At 46.9% G+C, this 19,742-nt stretch overlaps 3 protein-coding genes across 4 annotated transcripts; 1 reads left to right on the top strand and 2 right to left on the bottom strand.

Annotated features, from left to right (window-relative positions):
- Positions 1–206: 206 nt before the first annotated feature.
- Positions 207–9,225, top strand: Dlg5 (Discs large 5). Of its 2 annotated transcripts, none has more exons than XM_017241846.3 (10): positions 207–487; positions 1,812–1,904; positions 1,959–5,984; positions 6,044–6,430; positions 6,642–6,896; positions 6,953–7,172; positions 7,225–7,463; positions 7,519–7,748; positions 7,805–8,021; positions 8,081–9,225. In XM_017241846.3, the coding sequence occupies exons 2-10, from the start codon at positions 1,850–1,852 to the stop codon at positions 8,182–8,184; spliced, it is 5,733 nt and encodes a 1,910-aa protein (XP_017097335.2). In that variant the 5' UTR covers positions 207–487; positions 1,812–1,849; the 3' UTR covers positions 8,185–9,225. The 2 variants fall into 2 exon arrangements, with proteins under 2 accessions (XP_017097335.2, XP_017097334.2); XM_017241845.3 differs by having other exon boundaries at positions 207–792.
- Positions 9,213–15,137, bottom strand: spz4 (Spaetzle domain-containing protein 4). Its single transcript, XM_070276689.1, has 3 exons — positions 14,660–15,137; positions 9,886–11,162; positions 9,213–9,826 (listed from the first exon to the last, which is right to left on the bottom strand). The coding sequence occupies exons 1-3, from the start codon at positions 14,708–14,710 to the stop codon at positions 9,373–9,375; spliced, it is 1,782 nt and encodes a 593-aa protein (XP_070132790.1). The 5' UTR covers positions 14,711–15,137; the 3' UTR covers positions 9,213–9,372.
- A 2,307-nt stretch (positions 15,138–17,444) lies between these two features.
- LOC108125556 (lysosomal Pro-X carboxypeptidase) lies at positions 17,445–19,143 on the bottom strand. The gene has a single exon (XM_017241777.3). It carries the CDS (start codon positions 19,014–19,016, stop codon positions 17,601–17,603), a length of 1,416 nt encoding a protein of 471 aa, XP_017097266.2. The 5' UTR covers positions 19,017–19,143; the 3' UTR covers positions 17,445–17,600.
- Between the last annotated feature and the right edge of the window lie 599 nt (positions 19,144–19,742).

Below are 19,742 nucleotides of genomic sequence, written 5' to 3'. Positions count from 1 at the left end.
TTCGATTGTGTAGTTCTATTCCATCTAAATTTTATTAATTCAATGAAAATTTAGAAAATAGTTAACTTTATTTTGAGTATATTAAAGTATAATAAAAGTAGTAGTACAAAGAGGATAGGGGAGAAAGTAGAATTAATGGGTTGGCACGGAAATTTGAATCGGCCATCTGGCAACACTGGAACAGCTGACCAGTCCCAGTGCTGTACAACGCTCAAAATGAATGAGTGAAAAATAAAAAAGTGACGTTTGCATTGTGTAGTTGTTTTTTTTTGTTGGTTTTTCGTTCGTTTTTGGTGGCTTTTTTCGACGGCCATTCGTCATCGTTGGCGCGGCGATTGTAAGTCCGTGAAAGACTGGCCGTATTCCGTTTTCCACGCCGTGGAAAACGGTTTGACCTTTTCGCCGCGTTCCCATTAACTTCCGGGCATCGTCGCTGCTTTTCCAATTGTTGTTGTTGCTCCTTCCGTTCTGGGCACGATCGAAAACGGTAAATGGTGAAAAATCAGTGATCCCCCTACTTTGTCGCTCAATTGGAGTTGCTTTCGCCTGTTGCATCTCTCTTCCGCCTGTTGCGCTGCTGCTGCTGCTGTTGCGCGGGGTTGAAATTGGGGTGGAGCTCTCTGGCTCTCTCCCCGCCTCCCACTTTGGCTCCGGCCCCCCTCCCTTTCACCTCTTGTCAACGGCTGTTGCGTTTGCGTGCGTGTATCTGAAAGATTTTCTGATTTTCGAATGTAATTTCCAAAAAATATTATAAACTTTAGATAGGCTCCACCTCCAAAAAAAAACAAGACGGTAAGCCATGGCGGATGTTCGCAGTCTTTTTGTGTTTTTTTTATATTTTTCTAGTTTATATAATTCGATTTGCTTTCCACCTTTGTGCGTTTCTATCTGGTTGTTGTTGGTGTTGTTGTTTGTTGCTTTTTTGTTTTTCTTCTCCAATCGACCAACTTGTTTTGCTCGCTTTCGTCTCTCCATGTGTGTGTGTAGGTGTCTGTGCATTTAGCTATATATATTGCTATTAATTTACGCTTTCTGCTTGGCTGCTTCAATTAATTCTTTGGCTTAGTCCCGATGCTCTTTCCGCTCTTTTTTGCTTAATTGCCATATATTTTATTTTTCGCAAGCCAGCCGGAGTCATTAGCCTCTTTTCTCATCTTCTCTCTCTCTCTCTCCATCCTTTCTCTGCCTCCCACTTTTCTCCCATCATCAGCTGTTGTATTTAAATTTTAATTTTTTTCCCCAATTGTGAAAATCGCAGTTTCATAAAATTTTGTGAAAGTTTCGTTTTTCCAATTGCTTAAGTTTTCTACACTGCGAGAAATTCAACACATCTAAGTATTTTTGGTTTCAAAAGTGGGTCTTGTACGTCCATTTTATCATTAAACTTCATTTTTATTCAAAACAAGTATTATTTTGTTTTTAAATATAATTTTCTTTACAAAATTTCTCTCTGTGTAGTTACTCCACACCATAAACCCCACCTCTGTGTGCAGACACAGATAATTAATGCAGCCCCTTCTTGGGTTTTATTTTTCAAACAATAAACATACTTGGATTAGAGTCTCTACTGGGCCTGCGATTGCACTATCATATCATCAAATATTAGATACATCACCATCATAAATTTCAAATTCAAATGAAAATGTTAAATATTTAATCTAGAGTCGAGAGTAGGGACTATCTAAAGTTAATCAGAGTTGTCGTTATCTGGCCTAGATTTAACGTACTTCTAGAATTGCAAGAATTTCATAGAGATTGCATGGCCTTTTGGACAAAATAATAATAAGAATTAATATTTATACCCTTTTCAGCTTCCCCTTCATGTTGAGTATTGCCTGAAGATGTTGTGATGGCGAAGATGGCATCGGGAGATCTTTCGCTGACCAGCACGAGCAGTCAGGAGGGTGAGTATTGGAGTATTGTCCCGAAAGACCCTATTAACTTTCTTAAATTTTTAGAAGAAAGCTCGGAATATGTGGGCTATGACAGCACCCTACGGCCGCCGTCAAACTCCAGTGGCAGCACCACGGCGGCCAACATGGCCAACAACAACGGGCCCTCGAAGGTGGTCAACAGCTCCGGCGTGTCCTCCGGTAACGGCAAGAAGTACGACCTCCTGCAGGCGCAGTACAAGTCCGCACTGCTGGAACTGGGGAAGCTGCGCCACCAGCACGCGGACAGCAAGCACCGCTGCGACCAGTTGACCTCCGAGCTGAGTCTCTACCAGGAGCACTACATGGCCGACCGCAACATTGTGGCGGAGAGTGCGCGCCTCAAGCGGCTGCTGCTGGAAAGCCAACAGAATCAGCAGGGCCAGGGCCAAAACGGGAACAGCCAGGCACCTCCCGGGGCCGGTGGGAATCCCTATTATTTCGGCAAGTCTCAGGGATGTGACGGCAACTGCAGCGAAAAGATCGCGGAGCTGAAGAAGGAGCGGAACATGGCCGCTGTGGAGCGGGAAAAGTACAAAAAGTCCTACATCGAACTGGAGAAGGAGCATAGCTACTACCGCGAGCGGAGCGAGGAGAACCAAACCCTCAAGGTCCTGCTCTCGAAGGAAACCAAGAACGTGGTCTCGCTCAACGAAGAGTTGAACCAGCTGCTCTCCGAAAAGGACAATGTGCTGCAGGAGCACCAAAAGATGTCGGACGACCTGGTCCTGGCCAACAAGGAAATCGAGCGATTAAAGAAAGACGAGCAGCTGGCACGGGGCCAGATCGAGGCTCTCCAATTCGCCAATGCCGAGCTGAAGAAGAGGGACTTGCTGAAATCCCGCGAGAGCTCCTGGTCGAAAGAGTTCCCCAGCGGCAAGGAACTGGAGAACAGCAAGGAGCTAGAGAAGCTACGGAAAAGCCTCGAGAAGGCCCTCTCCGAGGTGGAGCGCTCCAGCCAGGACGCCGAGGAGGCCAAGCGAGTGCGCGACTGGGCCATTTCTCAGCGCGAGAAGATTGTTCAGGAGCGCGACTCCGTCAAGACCCTTTGCGACAAGATGCGCCACGAGCGAGACAAGGCCATCTCCGACTCCCTGATGGCCATCCGAGACAGCGAGAAGATCAAGAAGCAAAAGGACGAGGCCCAGAAGAAGATCGATGTGCTGAAGGAGCAACTGGAGCAGCAGGAGCGGCACAATCTGGACAGCAGTGCTTCTGGTTCGCGCCGCAGCTTTCGGCTAAGCAGCTACGAGGGCGAAGACTTGCTGGAAGTGGAGCTATCGGGCTACGAGCAAACCTCCGACCTGGGCATCATTCTCGACGACAGCAACAAGCGGAAGCTGGTCTGTGGAGTGACCAGCAGCTCCCCCGCCTGCGGGAAGCTCAAGATCAACGATGTCATCTGCAAGGTGAACAATCTGGACTGCCAATCCCTTTCCAAGCGAATGGTGCTCGACGAGATCCGGGCCTGTGCCCCGCGGTCGCTGCTCTTGGTCTCCCGGACGCGCCACAGCAAGCGACACGCCTACTCCGTCCACTTGAAGAGCCGGGATCGCGATATTCCGCACGGACTCCAGCTCGACATGGGTGTGTTCATCGCCAAAATCGAGCAGAACTCCCTGGCGTTCTACGAGCCAGAGTTGGATGTGGGCGATCGGGTCCTGAGCATCAACAACAAGTCCATGGACTCGGTGCAGTCCATCGAGGAGGTGATGCAGCTGCTCAACGATCCAAGGAGCGATGGGCTGAACCTCTTTGCCCTGAAGTATGTGCAGGACCAACTGCCGCCGGGAATGACCACCTCGTCGGCCCAAACCGACTCCATCGACTCCGTGCAGCATGTCAGCGGAGGCGGTGGAGGAGGAGGTGGGGGAGGCAGTGGAGCCAGTAGCGCCACAAAACATCCGTCCAAGTTCGCCGAATTCTTTTTCCGAAAACTAAAGTTCAGCAAGCCGGGCACGCCGGAGGACAACTTTGAGCAGGAGCACGACGACGCCATCGCCGCCTTGGACTCGGTGCTCTGCGAAAGCAGCTCGGAGAAGAGCAAGGAGAACCTCTTCAACCGCAAGAAGCGCACCAAGAAGGAGAAGGAGGCCTCCAAGAGCATGGGCACCTGGCCGCGAACCAACATCTCGCACGACAATCCCACAGGGACGATGCGGGGCAACGAGAAGAAGCGGGCGTTGATGTCCCTGTTCACAGCTGGGCCCATCAACGTGGACAAGGACGACGACCTGGCTCCCGACCATATGGTTGGGCAGCCGGAGAAGCAGCCGCCGACCATGCTGCAGGAACAACTGCCCCCGCCATTGCCGCCGCAGATGTCCAAGCCGATGGCCCACATCCGGGGAGCCAATGGGAGTGCCATCAAGACGCACCCCAACCGGAACTCCAATCCTGTCAGCTCGGGCCACTCGGCCCTGTTCCCCCACGGCACTGCTGGCGGCATGCCCATGATGGGCTACCCCAGGCACTCGCTGTACGGAGGAGCTCTGTCTCCGGAGGAAACCAGCCAGAAGCCGTTGCAGCGAAATGCCCCGCTGATGGGCGCCAATGCCCGGGTGAAGATGCCTTCGCAGGAGCGCTACGGATCCCGTCCGCACAGCAACCATCGGCTCTCCCTGAACATCACGCCCAGTGGGGACTTCTATCAGCCCAAGACGAGTGGCCAGCAGGCCCAGCAGCAGGTGATGAACGCCTCCTCGGCCTCAGCTGGAGGCCTGGAGGGTGGAGGCGTGACAGGACCCGCAGCCGGAGAGTTTCCAGTGCGCAAGCAGCAGGTTTTCGATGTCTTCCATCCGCCGCCGCTGCCCAAAACGAGTTCCGGATCCAATCCCAATGCCGTTTTCATGCCCCTGAATCCGACGCGGTCGAACCACCCCGCGGATGTGGCCTCCCTCAAGTCGCAGAACTCCATCGAGTCCATACTGTCGGCCAAGAGTCCGGGGATCAGCAGCGACTACGGGATATACGGCAAGCGTTATGTGCCCATGCCGCAGGCGGTGAGGCATGTGCCGAAGTACCCGAGTGACAGCGAGAGCATCGGCTCCGGCATACAGGGCGGCTACGGCGGCGTGATGCAATCCACCCACATGCCGGGCAACCGGCATACCCAGCTTTTTCCGACCTTCGCACCCGGGGTGAGGAGCAACCGGCGCTCCAGTCCCCTGACCCTACCTTCGCCGCCGCCCCAGCAAATGCAGCAACCGATGCCGCCAGTGGGCATTCCAAACGACAGCGTGGGCATACCCACCGACCTGGACTACCATCCGCAGCTACCGCATCCGCATCCCCATCCGCATGCAGCCTACCTGGACTACAACCACGCTCCCTACCCCTACATGGGCGGAGTAGTGGGAGGAACTGTGTCCGGGGTGCCGGGTGGGATCTACGAGGGGGGCACCTTTCCGCGCAAGAAGGACAACCAGCGCCTCAGGATTCCCTCGAATCCCAGCGTGGCCAGCAAGAGCAGCAGCATGGTGAAGAACAGCTCCGGCAGCATTGACCACCATTATGTGACCAGCGCGACGCCGGCCTCGGCGGGATCCATGTCTGCCTCGTCCTCCGACCGGGCACCCATGTCCCTGATGAGCTCCAGCATGCACACCAGCTATGGAGGGACTGTGGCCGGAGGCAATGGAACCGGATCGGCAGTGGGTGTGTCGGGAGGAGGCGGTGGGGGCGGCAGTGGTCGAGGATCACCCATGCCCCAGGTTCATGTAGAGGTGCTGAGCCACGGCGGCGGAGGCAGTGGCAAGCGCAGCTCCAATGTGCCCGCGGATTTTCTGTGCCCCGGAGACCTTAGAAGAGTCACCATCGACAAGCGCGACAAGTCGCTCGGTATCACCATACAGTGCAACAACAACGGCGGCGGAATCTTTGTTGCCACCGTCGCCGACAAAAGCACCGCGATGCGTGCCGGTCTCCAGGTGGGCGATCAACTCTTGGAAGTTTGCGGCATTAATATGCGAGCGGCAACGCAGGAGATAGCAGCCAATGTGCTGCGACAGTGCGGCGATTCCTTCACCATGCTTGTCCAATATAATCCGGAGAGTAAGTACCTCTCGGCCTTAATCCTGTCCAGAAATAATTGTTCTTCATTTTGATTCCAGAATTCCCTTCAATGGAGTACGAGGGAGTTCACAATCTGGAACCAGAATCTCCCGTCAACCATTCGGGCTCTCCCACACCGCGCAACTCGCCACGTCCTCCGACGCGGAACTCCATATTCCCCTTGCCCCTGCAGCCCGTCCAGCCTCCATCGACGAGGCTAGGAGTGAGGGCTCCACTCTCCCGTCAGTCCATCAAGGATCAGAGCTTCACCGACAGCCTGGAGAACCAGTCGGACATAAGCAGCAGCCAGGATATGCCGTCCTCAGCGGCCACCACCACAACGACAACGGCATCCGCAACGTCAACGGTTTACGATGAGGAGCCGAAGCCCGCCATGCCGTTGCCACTGCCGCTGCCACCGCCGCCCACCTCCGTGCCGGCAGAGAGTACGTAGCCACACCAAACCCACTACTCCAATCCTCTGCACCCAATACTAACCACTGGCCCTTGGGCTAGTCACTAAACCCCATTCCTTGTGTCAATACCCATCCACCGTGAAGCAGTGCCGCTGTGTAAGGTAGAGATCTATCCCCACTAACAAGACGTACATCCCTCACTGCCTAAACCCGTGACTACATTATCGAATCCTTTCTTCAGCTCTGAGGTATGTTACTCTGCACATGGACAAGTCCAAGAACCTGGGCATCAAGCTTTTCGGTGGCAATAAAGTGGGCATCTATGTGCACGACGTGGCACCCGGTTCCCCATCCGATCACGCCGGAATTCGCAAGGGAGACCAAATACTGGAGTACAATGGTGTAGACCTGAGCGGAGTGACCGCCGAACAAGCCGCCAACGAGATCTCCAAGCTGACGGACACGGTCACCATGCTGGTGCAGAACAAGTTACACAGTAAGGGAATCAAGGATTATGTCCAGAGTGGCTATTAACCAAATATGTACTTGCAGCCCTCAAGCAAATCAAGGATGAGCCCGGGGACTCGTTCTATATACGCGTGGGGTTTGATCGCACTGGTGAGCTGAACGAGGACGACTTGCGGTTCGTCAAGGACGAGGTGCTCTATGTGGACAATACGGTTTTTAACGGAACCTTTGGCTTTTGGCGAGCCTGGAAGCTGGATGCCATGGGCCATCGCAAGGAGTGCGGCATCATTCCCAGCCAAATGAAGTAAGGGAGCTTAGTACCTTAGTAGTATCTTTATAACTAATTCGTGTTCTAGGGTGGAGGAAGAGCTGCGCTCGGGTGAGGTTGTGGACTGCGATACGGGAACCGCCAGACGTGGCAGCACTTCGGCCCGCAGATCGTTTTTTCGTCGCAAGAAGAACCAGCGAAGCTCGTCCCGCGACTCCACGGAGATTGCCAGCTTCAGCAATACACAGCTCAGCTTCTTTCCAGACCTAGGTCTTCTCAACGATGATGGCGGAGCTCTAAGCTACCAGCGCGTCGAGTTGCTAGACTGTGAGTTCCATCTTCTGGCTTGGAATGAGCTATCTAACAATATTATATATTCCAGCACCCATACGAAGGCCTGTTCTGATCATTGGTCCTCTATCGGAATGCGTCATGGACCGCCTGACCATTGACTTTTGTAATCTGTTCAAGTTGTGCGAGGTGACCGCCATGGATTGCTCCCAAGAGGCCATGGAGGAGAGCCTGAAGGAAAACATATTCGTGGACTACCGAAGGCGGGGCAACAAGTTTGAGTGCACCACCGTGGAGGCCATCAGCAATGCCTGCAAAAATGTATATATCTAGGATATATTTCATAGAAGGACCTATATAACTCTTGATCTTTGCAGGATCGCCGTCACTGTATCTTGGATGTATCCATATCCGCTGTGGAGCGTTTGCAGCGCTTGCAAATCTATCCAATTGTTCTGCTGTTGCGCTTTAAGTCGGCCAAGCAGATTCGAGAGATACGCGACTTTGGCACCGACAAGATCTCCGCCAAGGCGGCCAAGGAGATGTACGAGAGGGCCATGAAGCTGGAGACAGACTACAAACAGTACATATCTGGTATGGGTCATTAGATTCCTCTTTTTTTATAAATCTATTAATTTTCGTATCTATTTCAGCCGTTATACCCGGTGTTAGCATCAAGCACATGTGCACCCAAATCAAAGACGCCGTCGACAAGGAGCAGGACAAGCTGCTCTGGGTGCCCGTTTCGATTGCCTGATCCGAGGAGCTGTAGAAGCTTCCTAGTTTTAGTAATTAGCACACAATGCGACACTCACTTTTAGTATTTTTTCAACGCGCATCAATAGTATCAAGTTTCGTATTCGTTTTGTTAAACGCAGAGTATTCAATGGTCGTCACTTGCTGGCATTATGCCTGCAGTTGGGGCGCGGTATTTCTACCTGTTTCTTGTCTCTGTCACCCTATTTATGTCCGTAGTTATAGTCTATTTTTGTCCGATCCGGCATCAAAGTTCTGCATAAATTTATATATATCCATATATATGCTATCTGAAACTGTAAGCAGCGTGCTAAGCCGAAAGTCTGTTTATATGCAATTTATTATTATGTATTTCTAAGTACATACTACTTCTTTATATTTTTTTTAATTTACCTAAACGATTGAGGAATAAACTGGTGGGCTATCACTGAGGAAACAAGGACACTGCTTACTTTGCAACAATAAAAGTTTTATTCGGTAGAGTGATTGACAAACAAAAGCTATCACTAGCCTTATGTGGTAATGTTGAAACTGGTTAAACTGGAATGAAATGCCTGGAAAATGCCTTTAAATCGCAAAATCGCAAATATAAACTACCCTTTTCTACGCATAAATACAATTCATAAATCTAATTTATCAAAGTAACCTTGTATGCATTAAAGATAAAACAATAATATATATCAACGTATTAAATACATTAAACTCTATTTTATACATAAATGTAAGCATTCTAAATATACAGACTACAACTACATATAATCGCATACATTTTTGCAATAAATATTTTTTCAAAAAAAACCACCCAACCAGTCTGATTGTTTGATGGGATTTGGGTTGAATAATGTTATGGCCACTTTAATAATTGTTTTAAAATTAAGTTTCGATTAAATGAATTAACTAAGTAAATACCATTGACACAGCTTGGGGGCTGCGATGAGTTCGCCAGTATTTCAAGGTACATTCGCTCTTCAACATTTCGGGCATTGTGTCGGCCTATATTTACATTAACACAACGCCTTTTTTAATAACTAAAAACTAAAAACTAAAAAAAAAAGATTAAATAAGCTTTTAGAAAATATTGTTCTGTTTTAGACTAGAAGACAGATGAGAGATGTGATTGAAGAAAGTGTCTGTAGCTTAACTACTATTTCTGCTATTTTACTGTACAATCGATTAAAATTTTTAAGTATTAACCCTCCAAGAAATCAAACTCGTCCCGGGGGCGATACCACTCCTCGGTGGCATGCTCGTAGATGGCTTTTTGGACCTCGGCCTCGGCTGCCTCAATCGGATCGGATCTGGGCGCATCGAAGCTGCTGTCGGATCGTGGACTCCTCGAGGTGGCCCGGAACTCCATTGGGATGTTGTAGCACTTGCAGATGCAGCTGGACGGGAAGCGGAACCAGTCGGAGAAGATGCCACGGCACTCGTTGTGCGGATCGTAGGCCAGGAGTCGGTGGAGCCGGTACTGCTGCTCACAACGGCAGCCATCCCGGCAGAACATTTGCTTGAACTCGTGGGTGCACTTCTCCCAGTGGACGTACTGTTCAAAGGGATAAAGGTTGAGAAGGGCTAGGACCTCCCCGCGGGTATTGTTGGCCCAAAAAGGAGCCACTACCTCGTCCTTGACGGGGCAGGCATTTCTGTAAAAGGATGAAGTTTTGTTATTTTTATGAAATCTTAAAGAAATGTTTATACTTACACTCCCCGCAGGTTGCTTGCCACAGCGACTGGTTCCTGTTTCATGGCATCTTGGAATAGTTGACCTTCTCGCAGCAGTCCCGGCTTGGACCCTCCTCCCCCTACAGATTGGGCAGCTCCAACCGAAGCCGGCGCTGGCACTGTGGTGCTACTGGTGGTCAATGGCCTGCGCAGCTTTTCGACACTGAACTGTCCAGAAGAGAACAGCGAGGCAAAGGTCACCGGAGTAGTGAAGGATCCTGGCGGTGATGGGGAGGACTTGGTCACATTTCGACGGCTCAGCAAGGTGCCTGTGGTTGGGGGTGGTGCTGCAGTTGTGGTTGCCGCTTTGGGAGTGGCCACCGTTGTGGATGCTTCTGCTGGTTTTCTTTTTCTTAAGGGAAGATTGGTGGAGCCCTTCGAAGTGGGTTTCAGGGGAGCAGCAGTGGTGGGTTCTTGTGATGGTTTCACCTCCAAGCTAAGATTCCTTAGCCCCAACTGTGGTGATTCAATGATTTCTATGTTTCCGCCCACCGACGATGAAGGTGCTCCAGTCGTAGTGGTGCTAGCTGTTGAAGGAGCCGGAGACGGCACCACCTCATAGACACTATTAGATTCCAGACTGGGCTGGATCTCCACTATTTCCGGCTCTATTTCAGCTTCTTTTGAAGAAGGTGCTGGAGCACTAGTGGTGCTAGATGTGGAATTATTCTCAGGAGTTGTTGAAGACTCAGACTGTGCTTTGTCTGTGGTGGAGCTGGTGGTGATGGGAGCTGCTGTTGTGGTGGTTGCTTTGGTAGTTGTGGTAGTACTGCTGGTACTGGTGGAAACCGGACGAAAATGTGGCTCCATTAGCACATCGTTTCCCTTGAAGCTACCGAAATCCTCACGATCACGATCGCGTTCCCTGCCATGCATCAGATACTTGGCACTACGCCGTCCTCCATCCTTGCTGTATCTCTCCGCTGTCTCCTCCATGTCGTCCTCGTCCACCTCGTTGTTCTGGATCTCATCCCGCAGAATGGAAATGTGCCTCACATCTCCATACATTCGCTTCATCAATCCCTGGTTTTCGTGCACGAATCTCCGGACGGCATGCCAGGGATAAGCTGCTCCAGGCAGGTGACAAAATGCCTGCTTCCCAAGATCACAGGGAATGGAAGCCAGCATCTGGGCTCGACCGCGGCGGGACATCTTGCCATTCGGACTGCACGAATTGGCCGAGTCGAAGCCGAATCCGGCCGTGGCCTCCGGTAGTATTACCATCATGATCAGTAGCAGGCATCGCATTGCATCGATCTGGGAATATCAAATGATTTTAAAACAATTAGTAATTAATTTTAAAACTATATATATCTATAAAAAAATCTATCTGAAAACTTAAAAGTAAAAGATGCGATGGAAAAAAGGAAATCTCAGGCCCGGCAACGATGATAACCATGGCATGGCTTGACGCCCAAATCTCTTTTTTTCCTCAAGGGGGAATCAAGTGGGGCTCAATGCACCTGGATGGGATAAAAAGGCCGGGCGACTTCGGCTCTCACTCGACCAAACAAATTGCCAGAGACCCCGGACTGGCAGCCGGTAGAAAATCAAATTTTACTTTCACGCAAAGCCAACTGGACAATCACAAGTCATAAAGATGATCGATGTGCATTTGCATGCCACCTCCAGACTGCACCCCGAGTGAGAGAATGGCCGCAATTGCATAGCCGCTAATACACCATAAAAATTCCAAAGATACTTTAACATTTCAAAAGAAATAATATCTAGAATCTAAAAACGAAAATTCTTCAAAAAAAATATTAAAATTTAGATATTATCCTGATTAACACACTTATTTTCCCTCAGTGCATCATCAGAAACACCACACCAGACTAGATGCCGACCAAGCCGAGTAGACCGGCAATGGACAGACGGACAGCGGACAGCTGGGAGCTGGTAGCCAGTAAGTGGACAACTGGGCACTGGCAGCCGGCAAAGTGAAATGCAAAGAGTAATCAAAAGCGAAATGGGTTAGCCAAGTAAAAGTAAATTGTGGCGCTTTTGGAAAAGCCTCTCCAAGAGGCCTCTCCCCATCCCGTCTGCCCAGCCCCGACCGGCAAAAGGGCCCCGTCAACTTTCCTTTTCGGTTGCACAATTGCCGGCCTGGACCCAATAGGGTCTCGCCCTGCCCGTCGCTTCTCTTTTTTTTTTTTATATATCTTTGGGTTTCTTGGCAACCGGTTCGCTTGGCCAAAATTGACATGCATTCGGCATTCAGTTATCGCCCATCACAAATGGTATACCATATAGTATATATATATGGCGAACACATATCGATCGCGGGTGATTCACCCTCTGCGAGTGAAAAGAAAGTGATCGGCACCGGCTCCGGTTCCCTTGTGGGCTCTCTGCTGGCGGATGTGTGTCCAAAATGTGAACTCGTTCAAGACGATTGGCCATGCGATTAGGTAATAGACATCTCTGGCCATCTGCGACTTTGGAGCTCGGGAAAATTACAGTCGGATTTGCATACATAAACAAGGTCAGTTTGTAAATAGTTTTGTAATGTTTTTTCCCAGAAATTTCTGCAGATTATATTGGTAAGATATCAAAGAAATTGTATTTAAATATAAGAAAGTTTTCACATCAAGCAGATGACTATCAAAAAGAAATATTTAATATCAATGACAGTGTGGAATTTGTTCTTTCAAAAGCATTCCCATTTCCATTCCCATTCCCAGACGCGGTAATAATCCCTTATTCTTCGATTGGGCCAAGTACTTCATTCAAGAGATCTACACATCACCCAAAGATCTGGCAATTACGAGAAGAAAGTGAACGAGGATGAGACCGCAACTTGGGTGCGAAACAAATAGATCTCTGCGAACTAATTTGTGTTGAAAATCAAATCAGGTCAGACCGCAAGAGAAGAGACGCCTGAAATGGAAAGCAGAATTACTTTCGCTTTGTTCGGCGCAAAAAAAAAAAACATAAATAAATAATAGGTGGCTGGCATTAGTGTCGATTGCCATGTGCAGCAAGACAATTAAGCCGAATCTCATTTATTAACATTGTCATATTTCTTGGAAGCCAAGGTGCCACAGGGAAATTGGAGCAAATGCTGCTGTCAGCGTCCCAACTCGGCGAAACAAATCAATATGTCCAATCAGCCGTGAGAGCTTCCCATTGCTGTGGATAGTGCTGACGACTTGGCTCTTTTATAGATTTTGATTTAATATTTTATACAAATTATTTTAGAACTTAAGCTACTTAAACAACAATTTCAAGCTTATATTCTGAAATTAACAAAAAATAAATATTAAAAAGAAATACTTAAAAGTTGGCACCTCTTTTGTGGTTACTAGATGGTTGGATGCAGTGCCGCCGATTCTGCGGTGCAGTGCAAATGGGCATTAAGTCAACTCGCATCGAGGAAGACATTTGTCAATCGCAGACGATGCCGAGCTGTCGCCAGAGAAACGTATTGCAACACTTTAATGTGTCAGCGACTTTCTACGAAAACCCAGTCTTTTCGAACTAGGAGAAGGCGGTGGAGGAGGAGGCGGTGGGACATCAGGAGAACTAGGCAATAGGGGGAGAGGGGGCTACGGAGAGACGTTCCAGTCTATGTCTTCATTTCCCAAATACAATGTTGCCGTCGTCCATCTGCAACTCCATACTCCAAGCTCCATGATGGTTGATGGTGCCGCCGAGTGTGCGGCGGTTAGAATGAATTATTTATAAATTCAATTGGCTTTGGAAATGAAGTTGATGTTACACTTAACCAAATTTGGCTTTGCCGCTAATGCTGATGTCTCTGATGCTGATGCTGGCTGATGTTCTTTGTTGTTTGTCGTTTCTGCTAATTGCCAGACGACCAGCTGGCGTCCAATGGTGAAATTTTCACAACCAAAACAAAAGACTCAGGCGACAAACTTGACTGGCGGTTGCAATCTCTTCATTTCCATTCCCATCGCCTGCCATGGCGACTTCTGCCAGCCATTGAATGCATATTCATGGCAAAATGGTTAATTAAACGAAAAAAAAAAACGAAAATTTCACTGATTGGCCACCACCGCCGGAAAAGGCCACCACTTCCACGAACTTCTTTCCCGATTTGGCAAGTCGATATTTTTGGTGCTACCGTTTCGCTTTCGGTTTGGATTTTTGGGCTTGGACTTGGACTTGGTCTTGGGCTTGGGCCAAATCCAAGCATGCCGGCCGCAGTGCTCTCGAAAGAAAGTGAAACTTTTTAGTTTTAGTCGGTTAACCTCTCTCTGTCGCTCTCTCTCTACCCCCATCTCTTTCTCGTTTTTTTTCCGGTGGGGACCCGACCGGCAACAGCAAACACAGCGGAAACTTTGAGCATTTTCGTTGTCGGTTATGGCTTTATGATTGCGTAGTCATGCGTTAACAAAAAAAAACAAAATACCAAGCTGTTAATATGCATAAAACGCTTAACCCTTAGCGTTTATCGATTTCAACACATTTCGAGAAATGGGCAAGACGTGTGACCATCTTTTGATTGCGTTTTCATTTTCATCAATGGTCGGGTCTCGGGCCCCAGGGGACTGATATGAGAAGTTTATTGATTTTGATTGATTTGTTAGTTTTTGATTTGATTTAAAGGGTTTAGTTTTGACTACTTATTTCTGGAAATTCAAGCTTTATTATTTTATTTTCTGAATTTCTCTCGACTTTTGTCATTTGTTTTTAACACCTTTCTTATGCAAGGCAATCCCCTAAATCTATATGGCTTTCAGTAAAAAAAAATCAATATACTTTTAAGGCTGTTACACAAGCCCACTTACCGTTATTAGTTTTGTGATATTGGATCGCCTATCCATTTGGGTGCGCTTCATTGTTTACTTTCACTCGATTGACACTCACGAAATGCCAAATGCAAAATAAGTGGCAAATAGAAATCTGTCAAAGGATTTGGCAATGTTTCACCTGGGTGACGGTGACGGTGACGGTGACAGCCTAACGCAGATCTTACACTTGTCCCACACACACTCTCACGACGCTCACAGGGCTGTGAAAATTACTGAAGAAGTCCATATTTCCACAATACTGCAAGTCGTATGCAGTTTTTTTTTTGTTTTTTCAACACCGACCTTTTGGGGTCCCGCTTAGGTTTTTCTTTGTTTTTTTTTTTTCGATTTTTTTGTCGGTTGCTATTTTTGTTGTTGTTGTATTTTTTGTGGGGCTTTTCCCAATGCACTGAAATTGAGGGAAATTCGATGGGAAGTCTGAGGAAAACCAAAAATCACGTTCACACGCCTCGCACTCACGATAGCAACTGCGCCGCCAGCAGCCAGAAGCGGCGGCTCGAGCTCCAAGCTCCCAGTCCCAGACAGCGGAGCACAACTCTCTTTCTTTTCTTTGCCGCCAACAATACACTTGGAAAAATACTTGGAAAAAAGGAAAAGAAAAATACTTTTATTGAATATTAGATTTTGTTTTAGATTTTATTTCTATTTAATATTTTTTTATGTTATCTATACAAATTTGAAATTAGTTTTATTGTTAGTTTTTCTTTGAGTGCAAAAAGTTGGAGAAAGAGCGTCTTTTGGATCATCGATGGCTCTCTGCTTGGAGCCAGCGAAAACGCTTTTTTTTGACGCTTCGGTTTGCTTTTGTTTTTGCTTTTTGGTTTGCTTTTGCAGGAAAACTTTTTCTTATTTATTATTCGTCGACAAACGCTGAAAAACGACCCAACGCAAAAAAAAAAAGCATAGAGTCGCGAGCCCCAACAAGAAAAAGCGCCACACGCAACGCCGGAGCCGAGCTTGGAGCCGAAGCCGATACCGATACCAAGCCGAAGCCGGCCAGAAACAACAACTGCAGGAGTGAAGAGTGCGTCGCGGCGGCTTAGTAGGTCAGTAGTGGACCTGAACATTTGTTGTTGTTTGGGTTTTGTTTTGATTCATTTGGCGCTGTCGTTGTTGCAAGAGGTTTTTGTTGTTTTTACTTTTTTTTCTTTCCTCGCTGCGGAGGATTAGACGATGGACAGTGGAGCTTTCATAAATGGGGATAAGGGTTTTTTTTTTTAAATAATAATAAAAATAACTATTATATCTTAAATGCTCTTATATATTGATAACAAAAATACCTTTATTTCTTTAAATATTAGTTTATTTCTGTTCTTTAATATTGGTTTTTGGCACTAATTGCATATTAATTTATTTAAGAATCTTTATGCCCTCTAAAATCTTAAGAAACTTCTACTTTTTATCACTAACTTTCTTTAAATGGCTCACTGTAAGTTTCTTGTAGAGTGGAGCTTGTTTTTGGCGCGCATCTTCCTACCTTGATTGCGAGGTTGCACTTGGCGAGGGTCGATTCTAGAATAGGCCTTAAAACTAAAATTTGTTAGAAAAATTTCGAACACAAAAACCTCTAAATGCAGTCTTTTTCACTTTTCAACTTAAAGAAGTAAAAATTACCCCACAATTTTCCTATTCAGCGAGTGCTAATTTTACTTAATGAAGGTATCCAGTCCCCAATCCTCAAAACAAAAGTCCACTTTTACTTTAAGACATATTTTACTATCCACCCTCGTCTACGCCAATTGGCCAGAACTGTTGAAAGAGGCCTATTGGCCGGGCTAACCGCGGCTTAATTATCGTTGTGTGTTTATTATGTCCTCGCCCGCCCCTCGGTCTCGCCCACCGCCCACAATTGCCCCATCTCCGCCTACCAGGCACGACAAAAACAATATTGTCGGGTTACCGCAGTTCCTCATCCTCTGGCTTCGTTCCCATTGAGTAAGTATTGCGCCACCAGGCGGAGTAACTGGGATCAGGGGGTGTGTAGAGGTCTTGGGGGCCGGCTGGGATCAGAGGGAGTAAACAGGGTTCGGGACCCGCCATAGAGTGGGTGGTCCCCGTTCCTCTCTTCGCCAAAAAACAGGTTTCCTTTCGTGGAGTTTGTCAAATAAATTCAGCTGCGAAAATTGTGCAATCGAAGCATTAAGAAAACCTTTAGCATCAGGCTTTAAAAATAATTTTGTAAATTATTTAAATAAATATGTTTGTTTTTTTTTATCCATTTAGAGTTTTACAAGTCACCTGACATCTTAAATACTTCCTTATTAAATAATATTTTCTCTTTTCATTTAAAATATTTACACTTTTTATTATAAGGCTCGAATTCCGCGACCTATTTATTATAAATATCCAATTTTCTTATATGTATTAATTTAAGTGCTTATAATCTGCCAGGTATTATTATTTAGGGCAAAAGCAAGTGAAAGTGCAAAAATTATACCTTGTGGTTGCGGTTTCTTCTGAAAAGCAGGTTCCCGGCAGTTGGGTGTCTTAATCGAGGAGCAGACCACTTTTAAAGGTTTACAAACAAGAAAAATGCCATCTCGTTTGTTTACTTTTTTAAACAGAAAATTAATTATTAAAAATAAAGTGCTGGGTGATCCACCTGGAGCACCTGCTCCTGAGGATATGCAATGAATTTTATATATTAAATTATTTTCAAAATAACCAAAGCCTACAGGTAGACTACAAATATTATAGAAAAATTATGTTCTTGAAGATTATAACTTTTAAAAAACAATCTTTGAATTAAAATGTAATAAAATTTTATTTGATAATTAAGTTTATTTCAGAAATACACTTGCAAGTTCCTAGCTCTCTACAATTATGGTTTAACCATTTAAATTTAATGGGTATTCAATGAAAATAAAAAATTAAAATATTTGTTCAATTTTAAGATGGCTCCTAGCTCCTTCCCAACTCAGAATTCCTCAATCCATCGAGCTATTATTGCCGACTCCTTGTTGCGGGCATCACGAACTGAAGGCGGATCGGCAGGATCGCTGCGTCGCAGATCAAGATGATGAGCACCTTCCGGCAGGATAATTATATGGATTTTGTCATTTGGCGCCTGCAAAACGCCACCGCCGCTCCAGGGATCTAGCAGGCCGTTGCTGAAAATGATGTTGGTGGCGGCATCGATATTCTTACCGCCATAGCGCAGAATAATGTCGTAGGGCTTGGGCGTGAGGCGGTAATCCTTGTAGCATTTCTCGGAGAATTCGTTAAAGTTCCAGGTGGACGGACGGAACATCGTCTCTGTGCCGTTGGAGCAGAAAGGCATAACCATCTGGTTGCAGGTTTGGATGTTCCAGCCAGACTCATCGGCATTCGAGGCGGCGGATAAGTCCAGACACTTGGTGGTTCCCGTGAAATTGGTGTACACCGCCAAGGCACTGGCCATGGTGTGCAGCAAATCAGCATCGGTGGTGTGCAGATCCTTCAAATAGAAACACACCTGCCTCACGGGAAAGGCCGGCAATGGAGCCAGGAAACTGCTGTTGTAGGGGTAGTTGACCATGGCCAGATTGGAGTAGATTTCCTCCACATAATCCAGGAACTTCTTCAGATCCGCGTCGTTCTTTATAGGAGAGCACAAGTTGAAGGCATCGGAGATTTGCTTCTTTCCCGCTTCAGTTCCTCCCAGGGTCTCGAAGACTCGCCACGACTTGGCAATGTTCACCGTACAGTTGGAATTGTAGGCATTCTCAAAAACAGATGTCACAATCCGGTTGAAAATATCGCAGTCAGTGATCCCGGGGAACTGTAGAATTGGAGCCGAGGCAGCCAAAGCTCCGATCGCCAGATGCGGATACTTCATGCGGAACCAGGCGGCCAACATGCCGCCGTAAGACCCGCCAAAGGTCACCACCGGCCTCTCGGTTCCGTTGCGCAGGAAGGTGATCAACATGGCGTAATCCTCCAGGGTCTGCTCCACCGTGAAGTAGGCCAAGTGCTCCGGCATGCTGGTGTTAAAAGTGGATTTCCCGAAGGGTAGGGACTTTCCATAGTACCGGTGCTCGGCGAAGATCACCAAGGCATGCTTCCGCTCCGCCTCCTCCCACAGGAATCCGGTATTCTGAGCGAAGAGTTCAATGTCCCCCTCGTTTCCGGTGTAGAATAAAATCGGAGTGCGGGCGTTGCTCTTGTCCCTCACAAACGAGTCGTTGTACAGATACCGGATGCTGAAGGTGGCATTGCTCAGGAAACTGAAGTGATCCAACGGCACCACGAACTCCTTGATCAGGTATTGGTACTTCTCCTCCGACTTGGTGCCCCCAATTAGGAGGATTACGGTGAAGATTGCCAAAGATAATCGAAGCTGAATTTCTCCCATGTTGACGGTGATCAGATGACCAGATGACGCACAGTAGGCGACTAAAAAACACTATACTCCCCGTTTGTTATCTCTAAGCCGGGCTTTATACAATATATTCTTCCGACAATGAAGTGTTACCAGGTACCGTTACCGCAGACACCTAGCTTTACAGTTTCGATAAAAAGAGCGGCGGCGGCGGCAAGATTTAAATATAAATCGATCAGCGGTATCGAAAGTTAAAACCATAATCTTTTGTCTGTATTTTTAGTTTAGAGCTAAGATATTTATGTAAAAGATTTTAATTTTATATAGTTTCAAACTTTTCTTTAAAGAAGATAAAATTTAATAAAAAGCATCCACAGCATCAAGGCTAACATAAAACTAAATTTAATAAAGTATTGAATGACAATTAGCTTTTTTACAATACATAGCTGCAATTTATTTTAGTTTTCATAAGATTTTGTTATACTATTTTGAAACTTCGCGCCAAATCTGTCAAAGTAGCTGTGAGTTGATACCAGGAGATGGCGCTTCGGATGCCCTTGCCTTCCGCTTAGAGAGCGCTTTGTGAAAAACGGCTACAGCTTTTTAACGCTAGATGGCTTTAATCGCTGGTATTACCGCTAGTATATTTAATTTTAAAAAATTAAATATTATCCTATTAAATCATTTGATAATTTCAATCATTTTAACTCTAAAATCTTTGGGGTATTTAATAACATTGGGAGGAATATCAGGAACGAC

The sequence above is a fragment of the Drosophila bipectinata genome, chromosome 2L (assembly GCF_030179905.1).
Source record: "Drosophila bipectinata strain 14024-0381.07 chromosome 2L, DbipHiC1v2, whole genome shotgun sequence".
Taxonomy (NCBI): Eukaryota; Metazoa; Arthropoda; class Insecta; order Diptera; family Drosophilidae; genus Drosophila; species Drosophila bipectinata.
This window is presented reverse-complemented; position numbering and strand designations above follow the sequence as displayed.

Excerpts from the sequence above, each read along its gene's own strand:
- Dlg5 (XM_017241846.3), top strand. The coding sequence starts at position 1,850 with ATGGCGAAGATGGCATCGGGAGATCTTTCGCTGACCAGCACGAGCAGT. Across the intron at positions 6,431-6,641 it reads CACCTCCGTGCCGGCAGAGA|CTCTGAGGTATGTTACTCTG; the intron begins GTACGTAGCCAC and ends TCCTTTCTTCAG. Across the intron at positions 6,897-6,952 it reads GGTGCAGAACAAGTTACACA|CCCTCAAGCAAATCAAGGAT; the intron begins GTAAGGGAATCA and ends ATGTACTTGCAG.
- spz4 (XM_070276689.1), bottom strand. The coding sequence starts at position 14,710 with ATGAAGCGCACCCAAATGGATAGGCGATCCAATATCACAAAACTAATA. Across the intron at positions 11,163-14,659 it reads ATATCACAAAACTAATAACG|ATCGATGCAATGCGATGCCT; the intron begins GTAAGTGGGCTT and ends TGATATTCCCAG. Across the intron at positions 9,827-9,885 it reads GCAAGCAACCTGCGGGGAGT|AAATGCCTGCCCCGTCAAGG; the intron begins GTAAGTATAAAC and ends ATCCTTTTACAG.
- LOC108125556 (XM_017241777.3), bottom strand. The coding sequence starts at position 19,016 with ATGGGAGAAATTCAGCTTCGATTATCTTTGGCAATCTTCACCGTAATC.